The sequence below is a fragment of the Momordica charantia genome (assembly GCF_013281855.1).
Source record: "Momordica charantia cultivar OHB3-1 chromosome 8 unlocalized genomic scaffold, Mcharantia_2.0 BLBB01000008.1, whole genome shotgun sequence".
Lineage (NCBI taxonomy): Eukaryota > Viridiplantae > Streptophyta > Magnoliopsida > Cucurbitales > Cucurbitaceae > Momordica > Momordica charantia.
Window position 1 is genome coordinate 4,778,345 of NW_028275166.1, and position 20,454 is coordinate 4,798,798.

Here is a 20,454-nt window from a genome sequence, read left to right on the forward strand (position 1 = left end):
ATAAAGAAATTGTGAGTATATTTTAGGTTAAAGACATGTTTTGGTCCTTAATATTTTGGTGTTTTTTCAATTTTGTTTATAATCTTTTAAAAGTTTCAACGTGATGTATTAGTAACTTTTCAGTTAAATTTTGTTATCACTAAACATTAAATCAATAGAAAAAGTGGTGATGTAATATCAACTTAGTACACTTTATTAATTGAGTAAAACATACTATATGTTTTAATTTGAGAAAATAGACATAGTACTCGTTTAAGAAAATTAAAAATTCACTCATCTTATATCACTTGAGCTTACTTTGACTTTTTTTTTACTCAATATTGTTCATTATTATAGAAAATTTAGACATTACAATGGTTGTACACTAACAATCGTCAAACTCATAAAATTACTAATCCGCATTCTTTTAAAATTTAGTGATTATAAAGATTTAATTGAAAATAATTTAATAGTCAATTTGATGCTGTCCAAACTAATTAAGATATGTACCCAAATCAAAAGATCAGGTTGGAATTGAAAATATGGAACAAATGAAAATAACTAAAACATATATTTAACTTTTTAAAGATAATGTCAACATTGAGATATATATTATCCACCAAAAAAAATACAAGTGTAAGTCAAAAGGTGAAATTGAAAAGGAGAACATTTTATGGATGTAGTGAATGATGAAGGAGATAATGACACGTGGGGATTGCGATGCCCTTTGTTATGTTATTTCAGACATTGTAAGAATCTCCCTCATGATTGGCCGCCGTTGAAATTTCCATATAATACTTTGCCCCAACTTTTTGTATTCCAATTTCAGTACACAATATTCTTCACCCCCCACCTCCCAAAATAAAATTAGGAACCTCTTCGTCTTATTTATATTTTTAATATAAAAAATGTTTAGCTTTGCCTTTTAACAAATGAAATATCATGGTTTTGAGAATTTGTGTTCGAGTGTCGATGTGGACATGTATTCGAGTCACATAAGTTAAATAGAGCAAATATTGAGTTGACTGGTACTAGATGATAAAATAACAAATAATTATTTTAGAAAAGACAAAGACATTTTGAACATATCTAGATAAGTTATTTTGTCAAGTTTAAAGACTCTAGAGTCGAAATTTGGGTTCAAGAATGCTCTCCATATGCATATAATACTAGCGAATATCTTATCTTCTTAAGTATTTGGTTACCCCATGTAGCTTTGTAAAGGATATATAAAATAGAAATATTAAAAGACTAAAATGAGATTTTCAGAGCACTAAAATCTAATCTTATTACTCTAGCAAGGAGAGGAAAAACAGATGATGGTCTGAAACTTTTCTGGTCTGCTCCTACTAAAATGTTGTACAATTTTGTAAATTTTTTTTTTTTTTTTTGGGAGAGTGCAAGAATGGGCATCAATAATTATGAGAAAACTGTTGAAAGAAGGGAATGGGGATGGGGTGTGTTATTAGTTTGAATTATTGGTGAGGACATGATAGGGCAGAACAAAGAGAATTAAATCAATCAAGGGAGATTGTATTGTAGTTGTAAGGAAATGAAAAATAATTTCTGTGAAACAAAAAGAATAAGTTGAGTGTGTAAGGAAAAGAAAGAAAGGGGAAGAAAAAGGAATGTTAGCAGTGGCATGGCATCAATGGGACTGGCATCCATTTACCATCCAAAGCCAAAGCCAAAGCCACTTTTTTTTCTGCACAAAATGCACCCACTTTCCCTAACATGACAAGACCTAATTCTCACCCTTTTCTTTCAACTTTCCCTCACTTTCTCGGGAAAAAATAAATTTAAAGGGCGCCAAGAAAATTTCTGTGGAAATGTAAAGTCATTGCCCCACCTAAATCTGTGTGGGAATATATTTCAAAGACCACCAACAAATAACAATCATGCCCCTCCTATACTATACTACTACTTCTCCCATTCTTAAATCAAATTTCTTCACCTTTTTTTTTTTTTATGATGAATTTCAACAATCACTTTCCATCCATTTCCCCAGCTGCTAAAAAGGCTTCCAAAAAATAAAAAATAAAAAGATGGGTTAAGATTGAATATGTCAATATGACCCTATTTATTGACTTTCCTTATGCACTTTGCCTCTGCCTTTTTCTCTTTTCTTTTTACAGGATTTTTAGTTTAAGCTAATATAGCTGTATAATTCTTGGGTGTTTTTCTTTTTCTGCTTTCTTCTTAATTATAGTTTTTTTTTTTTTTTTTTTTTGCCTTTTTCTAATGGTAAATTATTTGGGGTTCTTTTAGCTTTTTATTCTTCTTTAGAGAGTACGGAAATTTGGGAAAAGCAAACCACTTTTCTTTTCTTTTTTTTTTCTTCCTCTACTCCTATTTCAAAGTTGCCTCAATTCAACTAAGTCCACCTTCTGGGTTTTGAGAAAGGTGACAAAATATGAGAAAAATCTTGGTTAGAATTAAAATTTCAGCTCGGTTTAGTTTGATGGTATTATTAAAAAAAAAAACAGATAAGAAGAAAACATATTTACTAAAAAGAAAAACAAACAGTTAAAAAAATGGGTTTGAATTGTTTATTTAATTATTGTAAAGTTATAATTATTTACTGAAAATTACCCCTACATCACCAATGTTTGTGCGATTATTGGGCTCTAGAATAAGCCCAATGAATTAGTCCCTTAATCTAATGTGGGCTCTTGAATTAAGATAATCATTGGAAAAAACTCTAATCATGGAAATCATAAGTAGGACCTTATAAAGCTAAATCAACGATACATTATTAATTTTAGTCCTATTAACCAATTAAATATTAATCTAATTAGTCAAAATTAAACGGTAATTAACATATAACTCTAATTAAGAGGTTGTGAGTTCAACCCCACCCCCACATATTGTAAAAAACAAAAAAAGTAGATAAAGTTACTAGCTAGATACTTTTTTTTTTTAAGTTAAAAATACTACAAATCATCAAATATATGGGAAAAAATCGTATATTAAATTTGTCAATCTTTTAGTTGACTTTCTATTTTAATTAATTAAACAGTAATATATCCCGTGGCTAATTAGTTTTTAATTTCTCTGAAAACAGGTTTACTTTATTATGAAAAAGTTTGAAAACTGTATTTGTTCTTTTAATTTTTGAAATATGATAAAGACTTTAAAACCTTTTTGAAATACAAAAGAAAAAAAATTGCTGAATAAAACTTTTTATTTAAAAAAAGAGGGAATACCCGGGCAGAGATTTGAATCCCCACATATTGTTGAACTAAAAAAAAATATATATATATACACTAAATAGACTATTGATAATGAAGTTGATAGGATTAGTCAATAGTACATTCAAAATTTAACCATTCTTTTAGGACAATATGTGAGGGTGAAAATTCGAGCTTACGACATTTTAATTTTAATTGAATATAACTGTCTTAATCAATTGAATTATACTTAGGTTGACGATCCTTTACTTAAAGTAATTTGATGTATGTCTTTTGAATTTTGATTAACTAGAAACATGAGATATATATAAAAAAAAAAGAAAAAAAAGACAAAGGCTTTTAAAAACTAATCTAGTCAATTAAAACAACTTTCAATAATTGAAGATAATATGTTCAAAGACGCAAACCAGTATTTGTCGATAACCTTTTCTTTTATTTGTCAAGTTTAATTTTTAAAAATATTGTTCGAATAACTTATAAACAATAATATCACTTATATTGCATTTAAGAAAGGATTGCTTGTACTAATAAATAAAGAAGAAGGGATTACTCTATTTATTATAAATAATAATAGATCATCTATGGAACGCGCGTAATTTTCATTAAAGAAAAAAATAAGTCTTTGATTAACTTTTTATTTGAAAAATAGTAGACCATTTTGAAAACAATTTGTAAAGAAATTTTAAGTTTATTTTTTCCATAAATATATAATATCATCCTTAATATATGTGTCATTTTTAATTTTTTTAATACAATCATATGCAAAGATATAACCTAAGTTAAGCTAGGTTTGGATTGAGCATATCATTTTTTTATCTCGTCTCTTATCGTACCGTGATTTTAATTTTAATCTTAATTTATCATTATTCTTCTTTATTTATTACCGTTTGTTTCATATACTTTCCTCATTTTTTTTAAACACTTACAATTTGTAAAACAAAATCAAAATCAAAAGTTTAAGAACTTACTTTTCTTATTTTTAAAATCTGATTTAAATTTTAAAAAATAGATAAGAAAACAAATAGACACACATTAAAGTAGGATTTGCAAGCTTAATTTTTAAAATTAAACAGAGCTCAAGTAAATGGTTTGATATTAACAAACAGTTTCATTACGATTGAATATTATATCTTAATTAACTCTATTAGATGTCCATTTGTAAAATAAAATCCATTTATTTATTTCACTTGACACATCATCTAATAACCTATTCAAATCAAAATAACAGGAAATTTAACATATCTTTAAATTTTAATTTAGTTCACATCATTGGACTTAGTTTTGATATAGTTTCTGTTTTTAATTTTTTTTTGAATTTAGTGGTTATAGTTTGAGCTTAATTTCAATTGACTTATTTTCTTATTAAATTTAACGAAATTTCTTTTCACTATTTTTTATCCACCAAAATTCACCTCTTTTTCCAAACTTGTAGTATGCTCCAGATCCTAATACAATCCAACTAATAGAATGAATCAAATAAAAAATATTGACAAATTAAAAATAATTGAGCGGAAAGGCTACAGAGAAAATCGTTAATTTAACTTTAATATATAATATATATGATGTTAAATTTCAATGTCATAATTTTTGTTAAGAATGAAAAGTCGTATTTACAGTAAAAGAGTAAATTGAATATCTGATGAATAAAAAGAAAAGTATGAAATGATTAAATTTGAAGAGGGGTTACGTGGGAAATGTGTGGGGCATAGACACGTGCAAATGATGGCCGTGTCCTCCCTTAATGATGGATTCCCACCGCTTCTTCCACTGTGTGGGCCCCACCCCCTATGAATCATATCATGCCAATTGCCACCACCAAAATCACACCTCATTTTTACTTTTCTTTTCTTCTCAACACCAAACAAAAACAAATTTCTGAAAGATCAAGTATAAGATTTAAGATTCCTACAGCATGGAATTATTGGGTTAACGGACACGTTCAAAATTCAATTTTGTCGATGCTAAAATTACTCTCTCAAACGTGTTGTAACGCTTCACAGGGAAAGAGGAGAAAAAGAAGAGGGAGGTTAGATAAACAAATTTAAAATTGAGAAAGAAATGATTCGAAGGAGAAAATAGAGTCAAGGGTGATGATGGTACTAAATTCAACAATTGAAATGATGATTAACAGTTATTCATTCCCCCGCATTCATCTCAATATCTTTAAACAACTAATCATTGATTGGATTTCGTAGTGGTAAAAGAAAGAAAGAAAGAGCTGGTAGTCTCACCTCTCACCGTGCGCCCTCCATCCAACTTTACTACTTCCTTACTTGTCTCCATTATTATGATTTATGACGCAACTTCCCTGCAAACATATCACTCACTTTCGCCGGGAGGAAAATTAATCATTCTTTCTTTTCCTTCCACCAATCAACACTTCCAAACCAACCTCATTTTCTTTATTCAATTCAATACATAAATATACCTATATTTTACTCAATTCCATTTTACCTCTCATCTCAACATCCACTATACTACCTTCATACTGCAACTGCAGCTCACTCTATTTTCGTTAAAGTCGGAGGTTTCATCTTGGAATATGTATGTTATTAGCATAGCTCGTGTCTATCACGTTTGGAATAAATAAGTCTCTAAAATATCTCGAGTGGCAAATTTTTGTGTCATTAAAATATGGTTTTATTTCATTCATTGCTAAAAGATTATATATATCCATTACTACATAAGTGAAGGTTTTATTATTTTATATAACTGGTGATAGTTAAAGTAGCAAAATAATAATAATAATAATAATAATAGGGAGAAGAATTTTCAAAAAATAGCAACTACTTTTTAATTTTGTCAAAATTTAGAAGCCCAACCCACACCTGAAATGAGTTAAAATCAGAGAAAGGACAAAAGTTTTAGGAAAGAGAATTAACTTTTTTCAACGTTTTTGAGGCGAGAATAAGGTGAAATAGAATAATTTTTAAAATTTAAAATAATAGTAATTTTAGTAACTAATTCCTTATTTGAAAATCACCTACAAATTGATCGAATCACTTAAATAATTTGGATTTTTCTAAAGTTAGAAGTAATTCTGACCATAATACAAATAATTTTAATCCTATCAAAAACGACTCCCAAAACAATAGCGAGAATCTGTCAGAATATATATATATATATTAGTTAGCAAGAATTTATCCATTTTTTTCTATGTGATTTATTTATATATTTTATTAATTTACAAATTCAACTAATATTTTTTATTCAGTAACGAATCGTTGACAAGCTAAACATAGCTCTAACACCCAAACCTAGTTTAATTGATTAAGACATCTATCTTTTTTATAAAAAAAAAATAATTGTGTATCTAATAATTGTTATTTATTTGATTACTATTTTAAATTTAGAAAATTTTAATAAACAACATCAATATGTTTTAATTCAAGAAATTTTGTAGTAAACAACATGGCTAAAATAACATTTTTATTACGATAATTGACTTCATTCCAATTAATTTTTGTTATGATTATTCATCCTCGTAACAAAACATGCTTAAATAAGGGTAAAATTGAGATTTTCTTTGATGGTAATAGAATTAAGGTTATAAATATATAGTTTGAATAGGTCAATTTTTTATTTATTCTAGTTCTCCTCAAATATGTGGGAGTGAAGAATTCGAACTCATGATATTTTGGTTGGAGACATAGGTGCTTTAATCAATTTAGCTATGCTCGATTTAGCCCAGATGTCTTTGTACATGTTCTTAGAAAAATAACTAATATCATCTACCTTATATATTTTTTATGTGATTAATAAATAGACATTCAAAACTCTTGATTAGTGAATGAGGATATATATTATGGCTCATATTTAATTAGAAAAATAAAATAAAATTTCACCTCTTTGAATGTACGTAATCTATCAATTAAACAAATAAAATCATCACAAGTGCAAAGAAAAAGATCAGAGATGAGAAACCACTCCAAATGAGCTTTTAAGACTTCGCATTAAAATGAAAGAAATTTTAATATTATTCATGTATTAGACATTATAATGAAACAAGCATTTTAAAAACTTAATAGGTATTGTGATATTAACCATGATATTAAGCTTATCAGCTTTGAGATTAGGTTTTTTTAATTATGTGAACAGTACGGACTAATTTTTTTCTTTTTGTAATTCTACTTTTTCAATGTTGATCACTTTTTTTTTTCCTTTTTTTTTGTTGTTGCAATTTTTGATCTAAGGCTACATGCTTGAAAATTCAAGTAGGTTCGATGATAAACTTTTTGGTGGAGTGTTGAAGTTTGAATAGGGAGGTAGTTGATTTCTTTACTCAATCTATCCACTCGCTCTATCTTTTATGATTGATTTTGAATTGATGATAGTTACCGTTCTCTATCCCTGGAAGAATTATTATCTACAACTCGCTAGTATTTCACATCATATATTATTTTTTCTAATTAATTAGATAATAAGTATGCACACTTAAAATTTTGATAAGCAAACCGGTGTAACTTAATTATAACAATTCCAAGGTGGGGTGTGTTAATTAGTGTTATTTATTTTGGTTAAGAGTAAAATGGTCTATTTGTTTTTGTCTATTTAAACTTTACTCTCAAATCTAATCCTTTAGATTGGTTAGCTGTTTTTCCATATCAATTTATAAACAATTATAAAAGAAGGTAAATGAAGAAAAATATATTAATTAGTAGAATACAAATATATAATGAGCAGCACACGTGTCCTGTATCGTACACATGATTTATTTGCCTTTTAAAAATCCGGCCCTTCATCCACACGTGAGTCAGCAGATCCCCTTTTGATCAAAAGTTGGTTAGACTCTAATCAAATCATAGTTACCCTTACAGCAAGAAAATTAATTACATTTACAACACTATTCACCGTTGCCGACCAAGTAAAATCAAGAAAGACGCCGTTAAAAACGGTGCAGCTGGCGCACGGAGAAGCGTGCAAAGAAGAAAGAAAAATAATATATATACATTCTAAATTTTTAATATAATAGGGACTGTGTGTATATTTGGGAAATTGGGTCAACAGTTCCCAAAGAAGTGTGTGGTTTTTCGGGAATATTGAAATCCAGATTGAGGGTTTGTTTTGTTTGTTTGTTTTCAGTGATTTTTTTTTCTTATTTATTTTCCTACCACACAAAGAAAAGACGACGGCTTTCACTTCGTTTTCTATTGCCTTTTAATTTAATAATAATAATATTGTGTTGGATTTGTTTGGTTATCCTTCTGTCTACCACCGTATCTAATAATAATAAAAAAAAAGGGTAAAAAGAGTTTGGCAATGGCATTCCCATTTTGAAGTTTTGGGATTGGAGGAATTATATTTTTGTTTTTGGTGCTTGCTTCCACCTTTATGGTAAAAAGCTTAAGAGAGAGAAAGAGGCCACCGAAAAGCATACACACCTTATCATGAAAGTGAGAAAAAAACGACCCGATTTGACTACCCAACCCACATACTACTCACTCTCACACCCACATCCACATGCATTGCAGCTCATTCAAAAATCCTCTCTCTTTTGCAAAAATATCCTCAAGTCAACCTCACCTCATCATTTGGTCTTGCTTCTTCCAAGCACCACCTCATTTCCCACTTTCTTTTACCAATTACACCTTTTTTTTTTGTTAGGGGAAGAAGGGAGGGAAAAAAAATATATAATCTTGTTTGGTGTTGGTGTTGGTGTGTATATAATTAGAGGAGGGTGTGTGTTTGGTGTGAGTGTTGAGCATGGGATTAAGCATGAAGGTGCATCAGTTTGCACGTGGGTTTTGGGAGGCGCACGAACCGTCCCTCACGCTTGGCTGCAAGCGCTTACGCCCCCTCGCACCCAAGCTTCAACAACCGCCCACCTCAGATCTCACAACTGCTGCCACCACTACAACGACGCTCACCACTTTCGACCTCAAGACCTTCATCAGGCCCGATTGTGGCCCCAGAAAACTTGGTTCTTCCTCTGACCACAACAAAGATTCTTCTTCATCTTCTTCCCCCCAGGTACTACTACTACTACTAAGTACTACCAGCTGCCTCGTGTAGTACTTTTGTTTCGTACGTCTAACGGTGTAAAACTAGGTGGAGACGCACCCCGGGGGTACGAGGTGGAATCCCACGCAAGAACAGATTGGGATACTGGAGACGCTTTATAGGAGAGGAATGAGGACTCCCAATGCGCAGCAGATCGAGCACATCACCGCCCAGCTCGGCAACTACGGCAAGATCGAAGGCAAGAATGTGTTTTATTGGTTTCAGAACCACAAAGCAAGAGAGCGTCAGAAACAGAAGCGCAACAGTCTCGGTCTCACTCACACCCCCCGAACACCCTCCAACCCAATCCCCTTCCACTCTCAGGTATATATCGAACATCGAACTCATAACTTCTTGATTTGAGATACATGTCAATTAATATTGGATTATGTTGATTCTATGTTATATACAAGTTTGGAACATAAAAATTTCCACTTTCCATACTATATTAAATTACTACCAAAAACCTAAAGTAGAGTACAATGTATTTAATTATTTATTTATGTTTGGACGCTTCTTATGTAGTAATTCCAAAGATACTATATTAATATTTATTATTATCGCAAAGCTCAATGGTGATTCTCTCTGTTGATTGTTTGTTGTTTGGTGTTTCAGGAAGAGGAAGATAGTCCGTACAAGAGGAAGTGCAGGAGCTGGGGGTTTGAGTGTTTGGTAGAAGATAGTGGTATATTGTGTAAAAAGGAGGAAGGAGATAGGACTCTGGAGTTATTCCCGTTGCACCCAGAAGGCAGATCATGAACAATCAAGGGTTTTGGGGGAAATTCCCAACAAAATTTCAGCTTTAATTGGTTTCATCTCTCTGCTTTTCTAAGTGCTTTTTTTTAGTTATTTCTCTAGCTCTTTCTTTTTCTTCTTCTTTCTGCGTGTTTCGATAAAGAAGAAACAAAGAAAGGCCAACAAAAGTAGTCTCTTTGTACTGATCATCTACCACTTCCGATTCTTCTTTCTTTATCCCTACTACCTAACTTTGAACCCAAAGCAAATGGACTACCTAATTGGTCTTCTTCTTCTTCTTCTTCTTCTTCTTCTTTTTTGACAATGAGAACTTGTTAAAATCGAAGCTTTTAGGTTTAAAGTGGACACCTATCGACACTGAAGTCCACGAGCCTACATCCCTTTCTTGTTTTTCTTAACCCCCTTTTTCTCTTTTTTTCTCGGATTTCAAACCCTTCACTTTTCCTCTCTAACATCTCATTAAATTTAAAATGTAAAAATTATTAATAATAATGTACCATTTAGAAAAGATTTTCATGCCCATCAAAATATATTTCAACGGATTAAGACATATATCTACCGATGGAGATTCAAATTAAATCTATTCAAATTAAATCTATCTACCCCTACCAAGAAAAAGAGAACTTTCATAAAGTGGCATATCAACCCATCTCGGGACATGAATTCTCTATTATTACTATATTTTTTTTTTTAATTTTTGGGCCAATTGTTGTAAATTGTGACATGCATGTAGTTTAGTGTGACAGAACATAAGTGGTAAGTGGGGGCCAATAGTTTTGGAGGGAAAGTTCCAACGCCAAGTTTGAAAACAGAAAAAATAAAAAAAGTTGAAAAAAAGTGAAAGGAAATTAACATGGTTTCTAGTGTCCATTAATTTCAAATATGATTGATGATTGAAATTAATAGGGCAAAATAACTTGCTAGGGCTTCAGAAAGATATATAATTGTCAAATTCATCGATCCTTGTCCATTAGCACAACTGACAATCTGTTCACAATGATGATCGATGATAGGGGATATTTAATTTAGCTAATAAAACAAAATATTGTAATTTTTTCACATCTATATTCTTCTGTCATCGTCTAATCTCAGATGCAGAGGATATGTCATTTATGAATTTGGTTTACTTTCTTACATGTAATTTTAAGATACTCGTTTTGGTGTCACAATATTTTTAATTTTGGTTCATTTTAATCCCAATATATGTAAGAAATTCATTTTGATGTCCTTATATATTTTCAACTTTGGTTCATTTTATTTTGGTGTCCTCATACTTTCAATTTTGATTTATTTTAATCCCGATATACTTTTAAGATGTTCATTTTGTTGTCCCTATACTTTTAAAAGTTGACTATTTCAGTCTCTTAATTTTTAATATCATTTTTTCTATCATAAATTTAACACAATACTATACTCAATATATTTCTTGAAATATATATAACAATGACTTTATATTAAAGAGTTTTTGTTATACGTAGAATTTATGTGAAAATTTTGAAAAATAGGAACTAAAATTAATGACACATTTTAATAGTAGAGGATCAAAATGAACATTTTTAAAAATAAAACTAAAATGGGCCACCAAAGTTGAAAATACAAATAGCAAAATGAACCGATCAAAATGAACTAAAGCTGGCTCATTGAATAATTTATCCAAATCAAATGGAAAGAAAAACCACAACCCAAAATTCACGCTCAAAATCAAGCAAGGAAGAAAGCCAAATATAAGAACTAAACAATTAAATTCAAAGAAAAACACAAAACACGACCATAAAAATTAGCATTTAGAAAAGAAATAAAAAAGGTAAAAACAACAACAAAAACCACACTGAACCATTAGAATAAATTAAATTCATCATTTATCGAACTTTAAGATTCAATCAGATGAAAATAAACAAATTTGAAGACTAAATCTGAACCATTCTACTAATTGAAAGTGGAAAAGAAAATTAAAATTGTCCACATTAGATACTAGAGAAATAGTAAGAAGTTGAAATGATATCCACAATTGCAAACGATGTGCACATGATTTTCTAGGATGCACATATAGCCTTACGCAAGGTATGTTTGTCATTTTCCTAACTTTAGTTATGTCTTTGATTTTGATCCTTGAAATATTCAATGTATTCTCTTTATATAATAATAATAATATTATTATTGTCAGGAAAATATCTGTCATATAAAAAGTCCTTCCTATACATTAGACTCATTTGATTACATAATTCTATCCTCAAGTAGTTATAGGCACCTGCAATTGAAAAAATTAAATAGTAATCGAAGTTATTATAAAGGTATTTTTTATTTCCTTTAGTACTGGAAAGGGGATTTGAACTCACAGTCTCTTGGAGGCATATGCTAATTACCACTGAACTATGCTCGCTTTGACAGTTATTATAAAGGTTTATTGTAACAAAATTTACAATATAAAATTAAGTCTAAGATTGAACTTAAAAAAAATTAAATCTAAGATTAACCTTTAGTTCATGTTACATAAAGTTTTGCTTTCATATCTAAAAGTATTTTAAAAAATACATAATTAGAACATGTGTTTAAGGCAAAAATATATATTTTGATGTCAAATGTTGGATATTTTTTTTTATTTAGTTTCGAATATTTTAAAAAAATTTCGATTTACTCCCTAATTATACATTTTTGACATTTTAAAGTATGTCCAATAAATATAGCAAAACTGGCGGATTATAAGCTTATATGACATAATATTTACTTATTTTGCAAAGTGTAGAAGATAGAAACTAGACTACTTCAGAAAGAAAAATTTTAAATTTCTTCCAATTTTTTAGAAATTTAAATATAAATAAAAACTTGTAGGTCATAAATGACCTAAATTAATCATCATTTAAATTTCTACTAGTATCTAACTATCCTGCCCTATAAACTTATCATTGCTCAATTTTAATTATACATCAACCTGAAGTGTAAACTTTAAAATTCTTAAAAATTAAGGACTAAATTGAAATAAAAATTATGGAAAAGCTGTATAAATTTCAGTGAAGAACATTTTAATTATTGAAAAAAAGGAAGGGTATTATTGTCTATATCCACTGTACGTTTGACAATTGAGCGACTTTTGTGCATGCATGAGGCATTATTAACAAATAGGTAAAGTAAGATCCTTCTTGCGTAATTGAATAAAAATACAATTATTATTATTATTATTAATGGGTTTTTTTTTCCTTTTTATTATTTTGAAAAAGAAAAGTATGAGATTCTGAAATGATTATTGGGTATTTATCTTTATTTGGTGCATAATATTAAAAATTGGACTTTGGCCAAAAAAAGAAGAGCATTTCAATTTTCAACCAAAAAAAGAAGGAAAAAAAAAGGACTTTGGCCAGTTGATCAATCAAGTAGATCGTGTTAGATCCTGGTGGGCCACGTGTCTAATCATATTTTCGCATCCTAACAAACAAATCTTGACCTATTTATCCATACTTCCTCATCATTTTTCAAATTTATTCACATCATTTTTTTTATTTGTATGATTGAATAAATAATCGGTTAATGTACTAAAGATTAAGGTTTTGAACCTCGAACTCACAATTATGGTGTTGTATTAAAGAATAATAAAAGTTGGAGAATTATTTTTAGGAATGTTTTAGATAGTGTTGTTCATACAAGATTTCTTTAGATGAGGTGACACATCAATTCAAGACTCAAGACGCTAATGCTTGTGCAAAGGCGACTTCTTGCACGAATAACCTCACACCGTATATGGTGCTCGATCGTATGATCTCTAAAACTTGAGTTAAAACTTAGTTCGAATTGGTGTGTCAAGTCAAAACTTAATTAGGTTGCATAAAAATTGTATTCTTTGTGCGAGGAGTTGATTTCACATTTTATAAGGGAGCTTTGGAACGTTTATCTCTAATCCATTCTATGTCTTGTATTTGTTAACTATAATGTGGTTGGTGGTTTTACAATTTTATTAACAAACCTTGTTAACAACTTGGTAATTTCTTTTTTTTTTTTTTTTTTAGTATGACTTGGTAATTTCTTTTAATACACTTGTTTTCTTAATATATATATATATATATATATATATATTTCAATTTTATAATCAATAAAAATTTAGTCTTTGTGTGAGAGATAAGGTTATTTACGAAATGGAAATGGGCCGCCCATGAATGCCTCAAAATTGAATGTTTTGTGGAAATAAGGCCCAAACCCAGATATCATGCAGTTCTATTCTGAAGGGAATTTGATGGACACAAGGAAACCCAAACCCAAATATTTACTGGGTTCAGTTGTTTATTGAAATTTTAATTCATAAAACATTACCATTTGAAATTAATATTAGACATAACTTGTAATCCATCTTCGTTTCATATCCCTTTGATACATTTTTCCGTTCTTTTTATATATAATTATTTGAAACCAATTTAAGAAGTATAGCAATCAATTTTAACTAAAAGATGCATGTTGCTTATTTCTTTAGAAGTTGAAAGTTTAATTATCCATTCCCACATTTATACATATTATTATTATTATATACTCATTTGTTTAGTATCTACGTTTAGAAAAAAAAAATTCTACGTTTATAAAATCTAAAGCAAATGATAAAATGTAATTTTTAACGAACCATTATCCTTTAAAAGATAAGATATATTATCTGGAAAAAAAATATCACTTATCATTATAAAATATATAATAAAACAAAAGGTGATGTGTAATTAAAAAAGAAAAATACTTTGTTTATTTATTTATTTTAATTATAATAAATCGTGAGAATGAGAGATTAAACTTTCCCCTCTTGACAAGATATTTAATCGTTAAATTATGTTAATGTGATTTGAAGAAGACTATAGTCGACTATCAATGTATTGCTTCTACAACTGTGAGTTCAAATTCTCCTATCAACACGTTGTTCTAAAAAACTATATTCTTAAATTAAATTAGCTATTTTTATATGAATTTAAACACAACTAAAACAAAGAACCTGCTCCCTGTAGAAGTAGGATCAATAACAAGTAATTATTATGAATTCATTTATTTGATCTGCAATGCCACCCATTTTCTTGACTTCCAACATTTAGGAGGAATTCAGTTCAAAGGACTATCATTCTTTTTCGTCTAGGGTTTACGTAAAATCCTCCAGCTTAGACTCAATTTCAGATTCAGCACCGTACTCCGGCGACGGCACTTAGCTGTGCCATGTCGGAGGCAAGTATCAGAGAGAACCAATTTCCCTGTTGTTCTGCACACCACTCGAAGAGTATGTTTTTTCTCACAAATTCAGCAGTTCCTTATTCCTTCCGTTTCCCCGTAATAGAGCCGCAAGGGGGATTGACTGAATCGCCACTAAGTGACACGATTTCATTACAATTGTGCTGTCTCGTCGGTATCTCCACATCCTGGAAGGACGGGATTATCAATATTTTTGTTCAGGTACGTTCTTCTTTTCTAGATCTTTCTCCTTTTATCGACTATTAATCTTTTCTTTTTTCTGTTTATCTGATGTTCTGGAATGCCATGAAATCTGAAACCTGAAGTGTCATTTATGTTGTTGTTTCTTCAGAAGGTCTGTGACGTTGGCGAATTATTGGGTAGGAAATTCTTTTTCTTCGCTTCTTGTGATATCTTATTTGGACTAATTACCCCTTAGTTAAACATTTTTCTGTTTACTTCAGACACGTTTTCCTAGACGAGCTGTTCAATGGTCATTATTTATATTATTCATCCAGGTCCCACATATACAGACGTCATTTGTAAATATGATACGTTGAGTTTTGGTTTTCTGGGTAAATAATTTCTATATTAGCTTGTCTGGTAATTTTTGTGGTGGCATGCTCTTCTAGACGTGCTATTTTTACCAGATAACGCTCGTGGGATTGATGATATGCATGTCTCTAGAGTGTAATCTATTGAACATCCCTTCAAAAAGGAATTTTTTTCGTTTGCACAATATTATTTTCTTTATGGTACACAATTTGGACAAACAAGGCAACTGATCAGAAAACGTTGCACCATACTCCGTTCTGTCTTTTGGCATTCCTTTATCTTGTTAGAATGTAATAGATGCTTCTGGCGTGTTAATGAGTCTGATTTTGCTGCTCAAAATGCAATAGATAAGCTAATGGCATGCTGACCAATAACTAACAAATCTGGACGTGGATACTTTCCTAGGACGCTGGATATATTATTTTCAATGAGACAGAGTTTAACATTGTGTATGTAAATAGTATATTGGAGGGAACTGCAGATGGTGGTCTGCAGATCATTCTCTTGAGATGTGCGGAAATCAGTGCTGTAGTTACAAAGAAGGTAATTGGAAGGTCAAAGTGTTTCGGTTTTGTTTACTTAGATGATGCATATGATTCTGTGAAAGCAACTAATGGACTTGATTGATAAAGAACTTGATGGAAACGAGTGATAGGCTGAAAAGCTCTGAAAATTGTGAGAGTAGAGAGATCAAGAGCTGATCTGAGCATATTACAGATGATTTACTTGACAATATCTAGGAATAAACTTCTATATAATTTGGTCGACAGGGGATGATAAATTTAAGAGTGTTCTCAGAGTTGGTACATTTTCCTCGTGCAATGTTTCTTAATATCCTTTTTATAATAAAAGCATGTGGTTTTACAACCTTACTTGGATGGTTTTAAGATAAAAGCATGCTGGAGTAGTTTTGTTTTTTTTTTTTTTTTGACATCTCTTGGAGTAGTAGTTGGCAACATAGTTGAATTTTTTTTTTTTTATTTTAAAACCCTTCTTAAATTCACAGATAATGTTCGATCATAATGGTTCATAAAGGTCTGGATTTTTTGTTTTGTTGAACTAAGAACAAGCTTGTTGAATGGAAATTCTGTTTTTTCCTTAATGATGAAGCTGATGTTTATTATGGCCTATTATATATCTTAGCTTGCGGAGATTAATGAAAAAAATGCTTTCCTCTAAGAATCTCTTTGTAGCAATTACATCTGAGAGGTAACACGAGACGTGGAAGATGAGCTTGGAAACCTATATTTTTGGAGTTGGACGCCCACAAAGCACATAGCTGCAATCAAAATTATGGGTCAAATGATTTGTTGACTAAGTATGCCCTATCTATATGCACTTTGCTCTGTTTCAATGTCTTGGAGTCGTGAGTATCACTGGTTAAATATTTCGGCAAGTTGCCATGGGAAACTTAACAATGTAGTTTTTTCGCAAAACGAGTTTCATAGACATAAAAAGTAACTCTTATTCACTATTTGGATCTGCTAGCTTCTGATATTTCTCCTAGTTCTGAGTATATTTCAAAGATTATTCCCTTGGCGAAGCAAAAATAGGAAGATTGCTTGGAAAGGAAACTGGCCATCTCTTTGATCTATCCTCTAATAATAAATATATTCCCCAGTTCCCCTTAGTTTTCCTTTAGATGTAGAGCAATTGACAATTCGACTTTTGTCAAAGAAAATTGGAGCAATCATGCAACTTCCAGCCTGTTGGCTGGAAGATTGGTCGTGTCACTTTCCTGTGTATTTTAAGTGTTCTCTTCATTAGAAAATTTCTGGTAAAGTCTCTCTCCCATGCACCATGCATGCATGTTTGCATAAACTCTTGAATATGGTTGTATATTTCAGTAGAACTATGATGACGACCAAGATTTTTACATTGTATTCTCATTCGTAGAAAGAAATATTTACTCTCTCATTCTCTGTGGCTTTTGTTGTTTGCAAAGCTAAAGTCCTCTGGTTAAATTCTTGGAACACAATCTGCTGGCTTATATGGATGAGAGAAATAGAAGGCTTTTTGTAGATGTGATCATGTAACCAGGGAATTGGGATGATTTATTCATTTAATTACTGTTCTGGCTTAAAATTGCAGCTCTCTTGATAAAAATTTCAGTAATGACTCTTCCTACCATTCATGACCATTGGTAATCTTTTTCATAACCCTTGGCTTAGGTTTGGATTGTCTTATCTCCCACTCTTTTAGTATTATTCTCCCCTTAAATATAAATGTGTTTCCTCTAAGAAACAAAAATATTGTCATCTGAATTTTGCAGATTTGATTTTAGTTCTTTTTTTCTCCAAAAAATTTTGTTATTATAGTTTTATTCCGTTTAACTCTTTCTTCATACGTTTATTTGAATATAGCTTGTAAAATCCCTCTCATCTGTGTGGATATGATATCTGATATCTATACATCGTGGCAATCACCATGGTGGTCAAAGGGTCAACTCAGAAATTTTGAGGTTCAGGGGCTAGTTATCCTATGAGTTTAATCTAGATAGATGACACTTGAATGTCCAAATACCTGCTGTAAATTGCCCTCTAGAATCTAAACCGTCTCCCCCTTTGAGGTTCCCCCATCTCCTCTTTTCTTTATGGATGCATTGTGTCGTATGATTCCTACGGCATGCTTCATTTTTATTATTTACCAGTGTATTTGATGACTTTCTGGTGTTCCCAAGCTCAGAGATTGAGCCTTTGTTTTTGTTGATAATGGTTCCTGCTGTAATTCTAAGCATTAACGTGGACACTATATCAAAGAATGGCTAGTTTAAATGATTACAAATTGGAAGTAACTGAAGATGCAGAGATGACAGAGAAAGATGTGAATCATTTTTGTGCGTTCACGTTATTCGTGTATTCTTTCTATTATGAGAAAAGAAGGTCTACCGTGGCTCTCCTTGAATAGGTTGGATTTGGTTATCACCACCACTTTCCCCTGAATATGGTCTGATAAGTTCTCTTTGGTGCTTTTTCGTCTCCTTGTAATTGCTTCTTTACTACATGGGTGCTTTCGGGATGGACCGAACTGAAGTTTCACACTCTGAGTCGCTGAGACTTTGAAGACAAGTTTCGGAGGGAGTTTAAGGAGTGTTTCTCTGCTGCTGCTGCATGACATCCCAGCTGATGATTTAGATTGCGTTTCTGAATGATGGACTAGTCGCATGAGGGTACGTGGGCTGCTTGACAAATTTAACGTTCATTGGCCTTGCGTTTTGGAGACAGCTAGATTTGTCATTTTGGCGTGGAAGCGTAAGACATTTTCGAATATATATATCATGCTGTTATGCGTTTTTGGTATTGACCCTTGTGAATTTCATTGGTTGCCTTTACATTATGTAGATATTAAGTTGTCCTGTAATTGCCAATGTCCAACCGACACCTAGGAAACAGCATTTACCTTCGAACACGTGGATTGTGAAGAAAGTGGACACAATTAAAATAAGATAACTATTTGATGTTTATCTTATCACTTATCAGACACGCGTCTTTGTTTGTGAAGTCTCTGCGAAATTGCATATATTTTCCCTTTCGGATTTTAGTATTTCTATACTAATTATTTGATTACCACTTGCTGCCAAACATTAATCTTCTTCTTTGTACAATGATTGGAGTGCCGGTGACTTCCCACGTGCGAGGCTTAAGCTGCGAGCAAATGCTTTACTTATGGACGAGGACTTGATAGGTATCAAACTCACCTTATGGATCAAGTTTCCTGGTAACTGTTAAGACAGCTCAAACAAGTTTACTGATGACCAGAAAATCTTGAGCTCGGATATAATGATGCAGGGACAGAGAGAAGTATTTAAGTTTCACCAAGTAATTTTTAGCCTTATTTGCTCTGGATATTAAGATTTAATGGCTGGAGTACTTCCCGGTAAATATTAACTTTTGCCTATTTTAACTTTTACAATACGCTCTTCTTTCTTTCCTCTTTTTGTGGATAGAAGAGGAATTTTAAATGTAGATTAAATGAATTGGATTTTGTTTGTTGCCAGTAGATTAATACCATACCTGCCTGTTCCTTATTTTATTTTTTCAACCTACTGTCTTAAACACCAGGATGAGTCTATTTGTTTTATTTATAAGGCTAGTGGAAGAGTGACATTTTAAATTGCATCAGATGCTTGGTATGCTTGCTTGCTTGCTGTGGTATCCTTTCTGTTGATGGTGAAGTTAGTAAATATTTTTGGGTTCACTCTAGTATCTATTTGTAGATCACGGGCAATTCTTAGACAGTTTACTTTCAAAATCTCCAACTGTATATGCAAAGTTCAATGAAACTTAATGATGAAAAGGGCCTTTTTCTTTTATTGTCTATTGCTGTGAGTTGCATTTTTTAAGCTGGTAGTTGAGAAAACTCCATTGTGATATTATTATTTTGCAGTTATGGGTGAATGACCTTTCCATCCAGTACACCTATGCATCATTTTTACCCTTCTTGCTTAGTGTACTGATTAAAACTCCTAGATGGTTTGGTAAGTATATTTACTGCAACATTTGCAGAAGAAAGGGATTGACATGTCAGTTTTCAGTGATTATTGCAGCAGGCGCCTTTTCATTTGTTGTACCAATTTCATCCTCCCCCCACCTTTTTCTTTTTCTAAAATTATTATTATTTAAAGTTCTTGGCTGATAGGTGGGATTGATTAACGCAATTTTCTGCTGTTTGATTATTGACAAAAGTTGGCGCCAGTTTTCTTTCTTTGACACATTCATTTTGATTAAATTTCAATCTTCTTTGTACTCATTTTGAGAAGAAAAATGGTAAGTGACAAAGATGCCCACTT

At 31.2% G+C, this 20,454-nt stretch overlaps 1 protein-coding gene and 1 long non-coding RNA gene across 2 annotated transcripts; both read left to right on the top strand.

Annotated features, from left to right (window-relative positions):
- The first annotated feature begins 8,730 nt into the window (after nucleotides 1-8,730).
- Nucleotides 8,731-10,200, top strand: WOX4 (WUSCHEL related homeobox 4). The gene is made up of 3 exons (XM_022275761.2): nucleotides 8,731-9,140; nucleotides 9,219-9,494; nucleotides 9,786-10,200. The coding sequence occupies exons 1-3, from the start codon at nucleotides 8,874-8,876 to the stop codon at nucleotides 9,927-9,929; spliced, it is 687 nt and encodes a 228-aa protein (XP_022131453.1). The 5' UTR covers nucleotides 8,731-8,873; the 3' UTR covers nucleotides 9,930-10,200.
- A 4,552-nt stretch (nucleotides 10,201-14,752) lies between these two features.
- On the top strand, nucleotides 14,753-19,692 carry LOC148209409 (uncharacterized). The gene is made up of 2 exons (XR_015792640.1): nucleotides 14,753-19,349; nucleotides 19,424-19,692. It is a non-coding gene; the product is annotated as an uncharacterized LOC148209409 (long non-coding RNA).
- The last annotated feature ends 762 nt before the right edge of the window (nucleotides 19,693-20,454 follow it).

Coding starts and splice junctions, on each gene's coding strand:
- WOX4 (XM_022275761.2), top strand. CDS start 8,874: ATGGGATTAAGCATGAAGGTGCATCAGTTTGCACGTGGGTTTTGGGAG. Junction 9,141..9,218: donor CTTCATCTTCTTCCCCCCAG/GTACTACTACTA, acceptor GTGTAAAACTAG/GTGGAGACGCACCCCGGGGG. Junction 9,495..9,785: donor CAATCCCCTTCCACTCTCAG/GTATATATCGAA, acceptor TTGGTGTTTCAG/GAAGAGGAAGATAGTCCGTA.